General features: G+C 39.5%; 1 protein-coding gene across 1 annotated transcript; it reads right to left on the reverse strand.

The window, feature by feature from the left end:
• Positions 1-118: 118 nt before the first annotated feature.
• LOC128092702 (basic-leucine zipper transcription factor A-like) lies at positions 119-4,007 on the reverse strand. Its single transcript, XM_052707052.1, has 4 exons — positions 3,914-4,007; positions 3,462-3,612; positions 1,323-1,481; positions 119-326 (listed from the first exon to the last, which is right to left on the reverse strand). The coding sequence occupies exons 1-4, from the start codon at positions 4,005-4,007 to the stop codon at positions 119-121; spliced, it is 612 nt and encodes a 203-aa protein (XP_052563012.1).
• Between the last annotated feature and the right edge of the window lie 10,298 nt (positions 4,008-14,305).

Below are 14,305 nucleotides of genomic sequence, written 5' to 3' on the forward strand. Positions count from 1 at the left end.
TTTCGGCAGCTTGCCCCAGTTTCATCGTTGCGTGGTTCCGGTTGCCTTCAACCTGCTGCATCTAGTGCGGCCGCACTTTTCGTGATCCTACTTGATGGCCTTTCTCCTCCCGCAGCTTTTAATTTATCTTCCTCTGCCGCACCGTGTGCGAAACACACTCTTCGCCGGCCCGAACGGTACTGAAGAAGACTTGGGGCTGCTCTTCTTCTCTCCTCTGCTGGTGCTGCTCTTCTTCCCTCCTCTGCTGCTCTGCTGGTGCTGCTCTTCTTCTCTGTCGGTGTTGCTGCTGCTGCTGCTCCGCGGTTCGACCTTCACTCGTCGATGGTCTGGATAGAATGAAGAGGCTTCTGTGCTGGGATTTTTCTTTTATACTTTCGCGCGAGCCAGATTTTGCGCTGGAGGGTGGAGTGTCGGTTGACGTAGGAGGTTCATACGTACCCAATTCGGGCGCATAAGTATTAGTGCTTTGCAGAGACTCGGTTTCAATCTGCGAGCATCCATTAGGTGAAAAGGGAGCCCGTCTCATACGGGTCCGCGGATTACACGGTGCTCGGCCCGGAGAACCAAGAATGAAAGGCAGATTCCGCGGAAGAGAATCGCCACTCGTCGTTTTGCTTGGGCGATGTGCTAGTCGCACGCGAAAGGCAAATTTGTAATTAATTGGCCCTTTTTAGGGCCACCAAATATCTCACGAAAGGGTTTTTTTAAGTCTTCCAATTAAAATGCTAAATTTGCTTTTTGTCGTCAAATGCAAACAATTTTACCTGCCACTTGCAAGGGAAGAATTTTCAAGAGCTTTGATTGTGTGCAAAATTGAGCCAAGGCAAAAAATGGTCAAATATTTTAAAATTTCTTCTTTCTCAGTCCACATTTTTCAGGCGACCAAAATTTGTAATGATTTGTATTAAAATTTAGATTAAATGCGGAGACAGCGTGTGTAGGCTTGCAAATTTTACTCTGTGTGTGTGTGTGTGAGTACGTCAAAGTAAATGACGAGCAGCAAAATCAAATGTAAAATAAAGGAATAAGAAACATGTACCCATTTTTAGAAAATTTTGCTTTTAGCAAGTGCACACAAAACAGTTTTAGATTTGAAGAATAACTCTTTCGTGATTGTTTTGTTGGCCCTGAAAAGGGCCGTTTAATTTCATAAGCGGTGTGCCGGCAGATTAACAATGCAATCCGAGACAGTTCCGGCTGATTTCCAGCGTGGTTCTGACTGCCTGCGTGGCCTGCTGCATCTAGTGCGCCCGCACTTTTCGTGATCCTACTTGATGGTCTTTCTCCTTCCGCAGCTTTTTCTTTTTATTCCTACGCCGCACCGAAACACGCTCCTTGTTGACCCGAACGAGAGTGAAGAACACTTGAAGCTGCTCTTCTTCTCTCCTCTGCTGGTGTTGCTCTTCCTCTCTGCTGCCCTCCTCTGCTGGTGCTGTTGCTGCTGCTGCTGCTCCGCGGTTCGACCTTCACTCGTCGGTGGTCTGGATAGAATGAAGAGGCTTCTGCGTTGGGATTTTTCTTTTATACTTTCGCGCGAGCCAGATTTTGCGCTGGAGGGTGGAGTCTCCATTGACGTAGGAGGTTCATGCGTCCCCAATTCTGGCGCATAAATATGATTGCTTTGCAAGCCATTCTCAACTCATTCGAACCGAACGAAGCAGCAAACAACGAGCAGCGAGCAAAGCCAGCAGAATGGACGATGTACATGGCAACTTTGCACCATTATTTGGGCTGCCTCCCATTGACCCTCGGACGGAAATGTTAATTTCCCCCAGAATTCCATTCGTTTTCATCCGACCGCACAACTGCGGTGATCGGATTAAATGTGCTGGAGATTAATATGTCCGTTTCCTTCAATTATATAAAATCAAACGGCCCTTTTCAGGGCCATAAAAATATTCACGAAAGAGTTATTCTTGTCAATTCTAAATTAAGGTTAACATTATTTATTATGCGTAAATTTTCACTGAGCCTAATCATTATATTTACAACATTTAAAAAACCACTGCAACCACTTGCAGTCGACTCTCTGGCTGTCGATCTTCTCGATATCAATAATTCTCCATCTATCGATGAATTCTTCAGTCCCTTCAATCTGCATACTTCAATTATCTTCATTCCTCGATATTTTCCCTTGCTTGAAGGATCTCTTCCTCGACGGTCCCTTGGATTCTGTTTGCATTAAAAATCTCTTCCGGTTGTCAATAATTTCACTTTCTCATGGCTTGCATAGACATTTTTCTTGGCGAAACGAAGCTTTGAAGGGTATTTGACATTAGTTTGTTTTTGTTTGATGGACGTTGCCATGTTTCTCTCCCATAGCAGGGTCGTTCTGTAAACTGATGATTCTCTTCCTCAACGGTCCCTTGGATATTGACAACCAGAGAGTCGACTGTACTTTCACTTCTGCTCTGCAGAGCGCTTAAATTATGAAGCATTATGACGCCTAGCGTCGCAGGTTTGAAATCGGGCTGCTTGAATTTTTGACCGTCGCAGATTTGAGGTCCCCTGGTGGTGACCGCTGCTTCTGCAAACGCTCATTCGACGGTGGACGATATCTTTAAGAAAGAATTTGAGGGCTATTTAGGTACTTAAATGTCCCGTCCGTGGAGGGGAAGCTCAGTTGTTAAGTTCCATTTAGCGTGTACCAAAGAACAGGTGTGTGTTTGTGTGTGCACGCGCATTCTGAACGCTAATTGATTGCTCTTTTGTGGAAAGGACTATCCGAAGTCCCAAAACTGGCTACATCTGCTGCCGAGGCAGCCCGACGTCCATTTTAAGCGCGCTTTGGTCGATTTAGTGGTCTCGGGGTTGATTAAACTTTGCTAAGTCCGAGACGATTTTAGGTACTTGAATCGAACGTCCGCGGAAGGGAAACTCGACGCGTAGAACCCAATCAGCGTGTACCATCAAACGGGGAGTGTGTATGTGTGTGAGGACGAGCATTTACTACTTTCGCGGAAATGCAAGCTGATTTTTTTTCAATTTCAAGAAATAACTCTTCGTTATGGATTTCTGCCAGCAAAGTGCCATTTTAAGCAGATCTGGCTGTTTTAACTTCACCGGGAAGCTCAACGCGGTGCACGAAATATAGCATCACATTTGGAGGCCGCGACGTGTGCATACGAACACACACTCCGTCGCGGCCCAAGCCCACCGAATCGAAGTCGTGGCCACGTCAATTTTTTTACTTTTTTACTTGACCACCCAGCAGATGGCCCCTTCCTTAACCTCCCTCCCTTCCCACAGTACTTGAAATTGAAGAATTACTCTTTCGTGATTGTTTTGTTGGCCCTGAAAAGGGCCGTTCGATTTCATAAGCGGTATGCCGGCGGATTTACAATGCAATCCGCGACTGATCCGGGACAGTTCCGGCTGATTTCCAGCGTGGTTCTGACTGCCTGCATGGCCTGATGGTCTTTCTCCTTCCGCAGCTTTTACTTTTTATTCCTCCGCCGCACCGAAGCACGCTCCTTGTTGGCCCGAACGAGAGTGAAGAAAAGAACACTTGAAGCTGCTCTTCTTCTCTCCTCTGCTGGTGTTGCTCTTCTTCTCTCCTCTGCTGGTGTTGCTCTTCTTCTCTACTGCTCTCCTCTGCTGGTGCTGCTGCTGCTAGCAAGCAAAATTTTTGCCACAGCTAAAGTTCTTCAAATTTCCCTGTATATATATTTCAGACGGTGTGTATGTGTGTGTGCGTGTGTGTGTGTGTATGAGAGAGAGAGAGAGAGAGAGAGAGAACCCATCCAAGTTAATTCATTTTGAAAAATCAAAATTATTTCATTTTGAACCACTATTCTGGGTGCTTCATTTTACTTTTCCCACATTACCAGGATTTTTGAATATTCGAGAATAACTCTTTCGTGAGGGTATTATTGGCCCTGAAAAGGGCCGTTGGTTGGTGGTAGGCCATTACGGCAAGCACAAGTGGTCTCCTCCCGCAGATTCGTCCTCTCCTCCCGCAGATTTTCATCCTTTGGCCGCTTCTTCCTCCGCTGCACCGAGTGCATTTCTTGTTCTCTGCTGCTGCTGCTGCTGCTGCATCAGGAGTGCTGTGAAATCCGTCACCCCGCGCGTCCTTCCTTGGTTCCGTCCCGCAATCAGCAGCAGCAGGTCCCGAATCAGCAGCAGCAGGAGCTCCTTCCAGGTCGGCGTCCAAAATTGATTTGACTTGATTTTGTATCGGCACCTCCTTTTATATCAAATCGTTTTGGCGTTTGACGAAGCAGCAGCACAAAAGGAATAAATCGCCAAATTGTGTCAAGGCCAAACGCAGACAAGGCTTTGGGGGCGGAGTCAAGAGAGAGAGTGTGCGCGTGTGTGTGTTGTGTGCGTGCTTGCTTGCTGTGTGGAAGCAGTTTTATTAATTTAAACTCAGTTTTTAAGTGCTTCAGCTAAATTTCATGGCCATTAATTAGGTATAGTAAGAATGCGTGAAATCTCCCCTTTCGTTTGGTGGGTACCACTTTTACGTGTGTTGAACAGGAACTGAGATATTGATGTTACAAATCTTGCAGTCGCGATTAATTTCTTTTCGTTACATTTCGCTCCGCGAAATTTTGGATTGCTACCCTGTATAGAGCCCTAAGACGAAGTTCTTCGTCAAAAAATCCCGATTATTTGATACCCATATTGCTAAATTTGAAATTTTGAAAAGTTTTACAAAAATAAGTAGTTTTGTGAAAATTTTGAGTATTTTCTAAAAATGTTGTTATTACATTCTAAATTTATGAATAAATCCCGATCGTTTGATATCCGTATTGTATAAATTGAAATTTTGAGTATTTTTTTCGATAAAACGTAGTTTTGTGAAAATTTGGAGTATTTTCTAAAAATGTTGTTATTACATCAAAAATGTATGAAAAAACTGATCATTTGATACCCATAATGCAATAACAATATATGTTTGGTTTCTTTAGAGAAAAAAATGCATTTTCGAAATACAGGAAAAATATGTATTTTTGTGAAAATTTTCATGAAATAATAATTTTAATGTATAGCTGACATCATCCCGATTCCAAAACACTATAATGTTTTGATGTTTGCATGATTTTTCGTAAGATTAAAGCCAATGTCTCCCATATAGCCAAAATCTCATAAGCTCTGTGCCTCGGTTTTGCATCCCCCATATGCGGTGCTAAACCGAGACATGACTGTACAGTGTTTTATCAAATTCCTTTGAAACTATGGTCAAATTTTGACCATTTTTGACTAGGTAATTAATTTTGCGCTAAAATGATGTCTCAAAGTGAATGCTTTCATTGAAAACTGAAAATTTTAAACATGATTTAAATTATTTTTTTTATATATACTTCCCAATGAAATGACTCGAAATTTTGGAAGATTTACTGAGTCAGGATACTACATTTAGGTATTACAGTGTTTTATCGAATTCCTTTGAAACTATGGGAAGATTTTGACCAATTTTGACGAGGTAATTTATTTTGAGCTGAAATGAAGTCTCAAAGAGAATGCATTCATTGAAAACCAAAAATTTCACACCTGATTTAAAAAATATATATATTACCCCTAGTGAAATGACTTGAAATTGTGGAAAATTGTCTAAGTCCAGATACCGCATTTAAGTATAATTTTGGTATTACAGTGTTTTATCGAATTCCTTTAAGTCTATTGGAAAATTTTGACCAAGTTGGACAAGGTCTTTTTTTTGCTAAATTGACTTAGAAACCAAATATTTCAAAGGTGATTTTTAAATTTTTCAATATACCACTAACAAAATTCGTTGAAATTTCTCTAAGTTGGGAAACCAAATACTTTGATTAACGAGCAATCGATAGAATTATTGTTTTTTTTAGTGGATTTGAATCCAGATTCAATAACATTTATTTTTCAATCTTGTATAAGCCGTTCATCAATGACAAATGTATTCGATGTGGCGAAGAATACCACTAAGAACAACATGGAATCATCAGGTGAGTAGATTTTGCTTTCGCATGTGGAGTAGCGTGGTTCACGTTTCTATGAAAAAGACAAAAGTTGTTATTTTGTCTTGCATCAACCGGAATTTCGTTCTTTTATGTCCCCAGAAGCACTCCTGAAAATTTGAGCCCATTTGGTAAGGTCTAGGAGCTCCAGTTTTAATTTGAAATTTATATGGGATTTTGATTTATTTTCCATGGGAAACTATCTTTTTTTACATTGTATTAGGATTTTTTTTTATAAATCGATGAAATGACTTGATTCTTATAGTAGGAGATAGGTTTTGAACTGGGGAACAACTTTGTAGAACATACCAACATGCTAGGAAGTGACCCTTTAAAGATACAGATACTTTTAGATGGTGGCTTTTGAAGGGGCTTTACTTCAAAAGCCACCATCTAAAAGTATCTGTATCTTTAAAGGGACACTTCCTAGCATGTTGGTATGTTCTACAAAGTTGTTCCCGAGTTCAAAACCTATCTCCTACTATAAGAATCAAGTCATTTCATCGATTTATAAAAAAAAAATCCTAATACAATGTAAAAAAAGATAGTTTCCCATGGAAAATAAATCAAAATTCCATATAAATTTAAAATTAAAACTGGAGCTCCTATACCTTACCAAATGGGCTCAAATTTTCAGGAGTGCTTCTGGGGACATAAAAGAACGAAATTCCGGTTGATGCAAGACAAAATAACAACTTTTGTCTTTTTCATAGAAACGTGAACCACGCTAATGTGGAGCATTGTAATATATTTTCCATTTTTTCACTGGCTTCAAAATCCACTGCACTCAAAAAATGGCATGAATACACCAAATTTTGGTATTTCTTTTGCACATAACAAATAACATTTTTTTTGCATTAGTAAGTTAAATAATTATATAATTCGATGGGGAGCTAGACCATGAAGCATAAAAAAACAATACCGTAAATCAAACTTTTTTTCCAATCGATAACGAACAAATTTATAATCCTACCGATTGCGCAAAAGTTCAAAAGGTCAAATTCGCAACAACAATCAATCCTAGCTCACCTCACAGCAGCAGATAACACCACAATTTTGTTTGTAATTTCCCTCCCAACCAACAACGGGTACCCCCAATAGAACCCACGTCGCGTATCTTAATTATTCCGGCACGATTCGGGAATTAACCTCCGATGAGACAGTCCTGCTAGTATTACCGGCCAACACCAAACATCCCCCCTTCCCCCAAGACATCCCTGTCTTATCGACCGTCCGCGCTAGTGCTTCCCCTTAATGCTTCCTATCCACGCATACAAGATTCGCTATTGGAGATTCCTTTCGGCCAACCCCATAACTCCACGTGGCAGACAGATCGTCGCTGGGATGCTGCCTTTCTGACCCAACTTCTTCATCATATAATTTTGTTAGAGCGCAGAGAGAAAAAAAACGCAAGCGCAAATAAAAATAAATATTAAAATTGATAATTATCGTTAACACTCATCTTATTAAATATTAATCCTAAATAATCACGTTCCAGCCGGGACCAGACGCAGGACTCCAACTCCCAGGAACCACCGGCCTGGAAGATTGAGGGAGCCTGTCGAAACCAACACGTTCCAGGCCCATGCAAGTGTCCATAACCTTGCGGGATGATTAGTGCTGCTAAAAACGAAAGAAAAAAAACGTGCTGGTGCTGAACCACCTCGCCGCAAGGGTCGTTGCGGCAATGTTTCGGGATCTCTTCGGAGGCAGCTCATTTGCTGCGTCATATCGTCTCCACCCTCGCCGTCGTAAAAATTAACTTGGTAACACGACAATGCATGGACATTCAGAATAGTATTAAAATAAAAAAATAAAAACATAGCTCTTCGAAAATATCATTTGCAGAAGTTTAAATATGTTTAAATTTTTCATGAAATAGCATGAAATTGAAAAATGATTGTTTTTCCAAAAAATATTATTGTAGATTTAGTTGGTAGCTGGATTTTTAGGCATCTTCTCACGGTCATTGGAAGCGGTCGTGGATAGACTTAGGGGTTCTCAATTGGAGTGAAAAAGTTCAAGTTTATAGAAAAAATATGGATTAAAATTTTGATTTTCAATCACTTCTCCGACATTAGTAATAATTGTTTGAACATGTTCGCAATTTTTTTCAGTCAGAAAAATATTATTTTTCTTGAAAAAAGTTTCATTTTAACGCGTGCTCCGTTTGTTTGCCAACAAAGCTGCAGCTGGATGGTGAGACGAAGTGAGAGGGGAAGAGGTTTGACATTTTTATGCCCGCATCTGGCCCACCGCCTATTTCGTCGGTCGTTGAGCGGACGGTCGTTTCCAACGACCGAGTCCAGCAAGGTACTGATCGTACAATAAATATTTTTCTAAAAAGTATCAAATGATTTTGAGTTGAAAACAGTGCCCCTTGTCCATCGATTTTTTATTATTTTAGATAAAAAAAATGATGGACTAGGGGCACTGTTTTCAAATCAAAATTATTCAATACTTTTTGGAAAAACAATCATTTTTCAATTTCATTATATTTCATGAAAAAATATTTCAGCAAAAAATATTTAAACTTCTGCAAAGAATATTTTCGAAGAGCTGAGCTGAACCAATAATGTTTCTCAAACCTTAAGGTGAATTAATCTCCCTACATTGTTTATAAAAAATGCAAAAAAAAATCATCTCCCTGGACATAACGTCCCGTTAACATCCTCCCTTAAAGTTTCTTTGCTGCCAGGCATCCTGGCAGAATGAGCTCTCTCTCAAAAAATATATCTCACATACAAGCACACACATACACACATTTTTTCACACCGCCAGGTTGTGCCATACCATTTCGTAAGGCTCCCCAAGAAAGCAGGTATCTGAAACGTATAACAATAAATATAATAAATTTGACATTAAATATTTATAAATCGTGTGTGATATCATCTGAGCAAACATTAATTTAATACGTTTAAGAAGCGTGGTCGAGCTCGGACTCCTCGCAGACGCAGCTGGACGAGAAGGAAGGTCGACGAAGCCGTTTTAACAAAAAATATATAAACGAAGAAATGAAACGTTCTTTCCGCAAGGATCATCATCGCAACGAAACCGCCGCTCATGCTTAGGCTCATGCTTGTGCTTCGCACGTTGTATTTATCTTACATAATTAATCCTAATGGGGAGAGAGAGAGAGAAAGCGGAGGGTGAACCTCAGAACGTAACGCAGAACTTTGTTTTCTTTTTTAAAGCGGGGATATTTGCGGAAAGAGCGCCAGACCTGTAATTTTCATCGTGCGCGAATAGTCGTTTTGCTGAAGGTTATGAATGTTTACCAACAGCTTGGTGTGTATGTCCTTAGGGGAAACGGTAACACATGCCCACAACAACGTGGTGATTATGTCGTTTTATAGTCACAGGTTGCATATTAGGCTGATGAATTACTATGTTGCGCTTAAAGACTGTCCATTATACTTTCAAATGATAACATAACATTTAAAGAACATATCGAACAACAATAACGAAGACTTAAAGCAAACAACCAAAGTGGAAAATGTTTTATGAGAGATTTTTTGCCTTTCTTACAAAAGAAAGGTTTAAGGTTTGCTTTTGGAAAAACGCTTTTCTCAGAAATCTTGAAAGAAATCGTGACCGGCGGGGAATTGTCCCAGAAAAAAATTCTATTACCAGTTTGAAAGTTTTGATGCGCTCTTTCGCTTAAATTTTTGCCCGAAACCCGGAACTCAAAGCATGATTTTTGAGAGCTGTTTTTCTAAAATACTTGTGCGATGTCTGTATCCGCTCTTAAAAATGTGGGTCTTCAATCATTGGAAAACCACTCGGAAAACCCTCATTTTTTATATTTCAGATTTGTAGCCGTGGGGTCGGAGACGAACATTCTATTTTTCGATTCACAATTTTCGACCAGTAAATGTGGTCTAAGCCATTTTTAGAGGTATTTTTGAACTATTTTACAGATAACACTATCAAATTAAAAGAATTCATTTTCAAACAAAAAGCCATTCGAAAACATGCGCCATAAACTGCTTGGGCCAAAAATTTGAAACGAACGAAGTTGACTTTATAGCTGTCGGCCACCATTGCTATGCTAGTACCAACCACTAGTGTCTTCCTTTTATCTACAAGGACTTCGCCGCCCTGGGCTCCAGAGTGTATGAAAGTATGGCACGGAGCGACGGCGCCGAATATCCATATTTACACAAAGAATTTTAGGGCGCCCGCCGCGGGATTCGAACCGGCGACCTCTGGATTGTGAGTCCAGTGCGCGGTCCGATTGATCCACACGGGCGGGACAAAAATTTGAAGCTTTTCCAAAATTGCAGGGATTTTCCAGTGTTCTTTCTGGCTTCTCATAATCGATCGACAAAGTACCATATCGTTACATATTTTTTTAAGTTAATCATAGACTAACATGAAAGATTGAGTAACCTTTATTTTTTTCTAATAATGTCAATCCAATATGTTTTTCTCTATTAATATAATTATCTTGCAACCCGTCATGCACCTTTAAAATTAAAAAAATACATTCGAGGTTTAGCCTAAAAACATTCGAAGCTTTAGGTCAAATTCTTAATGGGTTGTATCATTATGTTTCTGAAAAAATCACTGCACCAATATATTTGTCGGAGTTTCATCATTTTGTAAGAAAGGCTCTATTTCACCTCTGCACAGTGTTCGGAATGCAAAATTAAGTGGAATAAATTCATAACTCCTTTATTTGACGTCCTTGCCAAATGATGGCATCGGAAGAGTTGTTGTACTTGATAGGGACTATCTTTTGAAGGTATTATTATACAGGGTGACGACCTTCCAGGGTGTCAACCAATAACTAACTTTCTTGGATGACGTTGTAGGGCTTTGGTGTTTTGGGCAAAATTGTAGAGGAGAAAATTTCATGAAAGTTTGTCGAAGACGCCAAATTTGTAACTCTTAATCTACTCAACATATACGCAATTTTTGCAAAAATGGTCAAAAAAGCACTTTTTTGGTGATAACTCAAAATGTTAGCATATTAGCGGCCTACTAGGGTTCTGAAGAGTTGTTTATGACATAAAATTACACATTACATTACAACTTGAAAATAAGCTCAAAATCACATAAAAATGGTTATAACTCCTCAATAAAGGCTTAAAACATTTTGTTGTCTTTGGCAAAGATGTGTAATTTTATGTCATAAACAACTCTTCAGAACATAGGTAGTAGGCCGCTAAAATGCTAACATTTTGAGTTATCACCAAAAAAGTGCATTTTTTACCATTTTTGCAAAAATGACGTATATGTCGAGTAGATTAAGAGCTAAAAATTTGGCGTCATCGACAAACTGTCATGAAATTTTCTCCTCTACAATTTTGCCGACGACACTAAAGCACATTGGTTGACATTCTGAAAATTCGTCACCCTGTATGTTATTAACTTCAAAAGATAGCCCTCAACAACTCTTCCGAAGACATCATTTGGCTAGGACGTCAAATAAAGGAGTTATGAATTTATTCCACCTAATTTTGCCATTCCGAACACTGTGCTCTGGTGATATTAAATCGGGTTTTATTGATTAAATCCGCGTATATTCAACACTTTTATGAAAATTTTGAGTTTTTTTTTGCTCACGATGATTTGACCATAATTAAATAATCAAAAACAAAAAAACATGCAAAACAAAAAATATTTAAAACGGAGATTTCATATTCATATTTTTTAAAGAAGAAATCTACTTTATATAAATCAAAGTTTAAGTCAAAGTAAAAACCGTGGCAAAACCATGGCAAACATAAAAAGTTAACAGTGGTTCCCCGCGATTTGAAAAAAAATATCCGTTAGGACCCACAATTGGTCTCGAGGTTTATAAAATAAGACTCTTGTTTTCTAGTTTGGCCATTCAGATGAAATACGCCATATTGGGAGTTGAGTTGGAGAATTTGAACGGTGTGCGTCGCGGTCCTCGCGCAGGATTTTCGTTGCCGTTTTCGTCTTTGTTGTCCCCCCGATTGTGTGAGTATTTCGATCCGGGCGGTTTCTGGATGTTTGACAGTTGAGTTGGAGAATTTGAACGGTGTGCGTCGCGGTCCTCGCGCAGGATTTTCGTTGCCGTTTTCGTCTTTGTTGTCCACCCGATTGTGCGTGTATTTCGATCCGGGCGGTTTCGCGTTTTCACATTTTAGTTGGTTTTATCTTTCCACAGCCGGCTGTCTAAGATTAAATCATTTATGCTAAACTCAACACCAAATAACCGGGAATAGTCTCATCCGCATACTCCGACTGTTTGCCTTGAGAATGCATAATACATCACACCATTAAACAAAATTTATTGATTATTGGGTCGCATCATCATCCTCTATGTTGAATCCTGGCCATTACCCTTACCCACTAACAAAATCCCAAGTAGAAGTAGTTTTCCGGCACGCGGGGGTGTGGATATCGTATAGAACCCACCCTTGGTAGCAGCCTGTGCTAACTAACATTCCCGTCCCATTCCCTCGAGATCTACAAACTGACATGGTGGGCGCCGTTGGTGGCCAACGACTGTTTCCTATTCGCACCGGCTCTAGTTTTGATGATCGTGATGTTTTATCTTTTCAGCGCATTCATGCATGCTGTTGATAAGGGAAACATCATTTGATCGTTGAAGCGTGTGACCGGTTGTGCTGATGGGATATTATGGTCCTGTTCAGCAACGGAGAAGGACAACCATGGGTGGTCTCTCATGCTCATGCTCAGATGAAATACGCCATATTGGGGTGGTCCAAAACTGGCCATTTTTGTTGATTTTCACTGAAATCATATTTTTCAAAAAATTATAACTCTGTACCGTTTTCATTTTTCAATATGGTTGAAACTTTGTCCATGCATTCGCAATGTCAAAAGAAGTCATTTTGCATAACTCGTTTCCCCTTACAATTTTAATACATTTCCATACACTTTTGGGGGCTGGTCATTGTAGGTAAATGTATGAAATTTTGTACCTTGGGAAGTGATTTCCTGGTCGATATATTTTTTTATTTTCTAAAGGTTTCTTGAATTTAAAAAATAATTATGGAAAGAACAGCACTTTTGAACCAAATATGTATTAATGCTGTGAATATTTTTTATTATTAATTTTTCTCTGGAACTTTGAAAATCGGGCAAATAGTTTCTGAGATACAGCCACATAATTAGCCTGTAATTTCAACTGACAATATCCCGGAAATAATTGGCCCGATCTTAAATGTTAAAAATTGAAACTATTGCGAAATTTATGAATATATAATTTTTCTTAATTCATATTTTTTCCTAAGGGATCATCCATAAACCACGTAGACACTAGGTTGACAAGAAAAACAAACTTAATCCATTTATGTGGTTGGAGCCTTCCTCACTTATTACCAACAATGGCTGATATGATGGAATTGTACAAAAATTTCATCTATTTTTAAGATCCAGAATAAAAAAGTACATAAATATCACTTAAGTGGCCATACCTCGAGACAGGGTTGCTAGATCATCAATGTTTTGGACTCGTTGGAAAGGTCTTTTGATAACCTAACCAACGATGGGTTGGATGGTGGATCCGGACATAGTTTACATACATTTAAGTGATATCCGGCTTCAAAAAAGTTCATAAATGTCGCTTAAGTGGCCATATCTCGAAACAGGGTTGCCAGATCTGTAATGTTTTGGACTCGTTGGAAAGATCTTTTGATAACCTAACCAAGGATGGGTTGGATGGTGGATCCGGACATAGTTTACATACATTTAAGTGAGATCCGGCATCCAAAAAGTACATCAATATCACTTAAGTGGACATATCTCGGGACAGGGTTGCCAGATCTTCAATGTTTTGGATTCGTTAGAAAGGTCTTTTGATAACCTAACCAACGATGGGCCTGATGGTGGATCCGGACATAGTTAACATACATTTAAATGAGATCCGGCTTCCAAAAGTACATCAATATCACTTAAGTGGGCATATCGCGAGACAGGGTTGCCAGATCATCAATGTTTTGGACTCGTTGGAAAGGTCTTTTGATAACCTAACCAACGATGGTTCGGATGATGGACCCGGACATAGTTTACATATATTTAAGTGAGATCCGGATATATGTGAAAACACATTTTATACATAACTTTTGAACTACTTATCGAAACTTCAATCTGTATAAAACTCGATCTATGGGACCCTAAACCAAGTCAAATGCAACAGGTTCGGGTCAAATCGGTTCAGCCAGTGCCGAGAAACATTAGCTAGTTTGTTGGTCACATACATACATACACACACACACATACACACAGACATTTGTTCAGTTTTCGATGCTGAGTCGATATGTATACATGAAGGTGGGTCTACGACGTTTTAATACAAAGTTCATTTTTAGAGCAGGATTATAGCCTTACCTCAGTGAGGAAGGCAAAAACATAATATTTTT

The sequence above is a fragment of the Culex pipiens genome, chromosome 2 (assembly GCF_016801865.2).
Source record: "Culex pipiens pallens isolate TS chromosome 2, TS_CPP_V2, whole genome shotgun sequence".
NCBI lineage: Eukaryota > Metazoa > Arthropoda > Insecta > Diptera > Culicidae > Culex > Culex pipiens.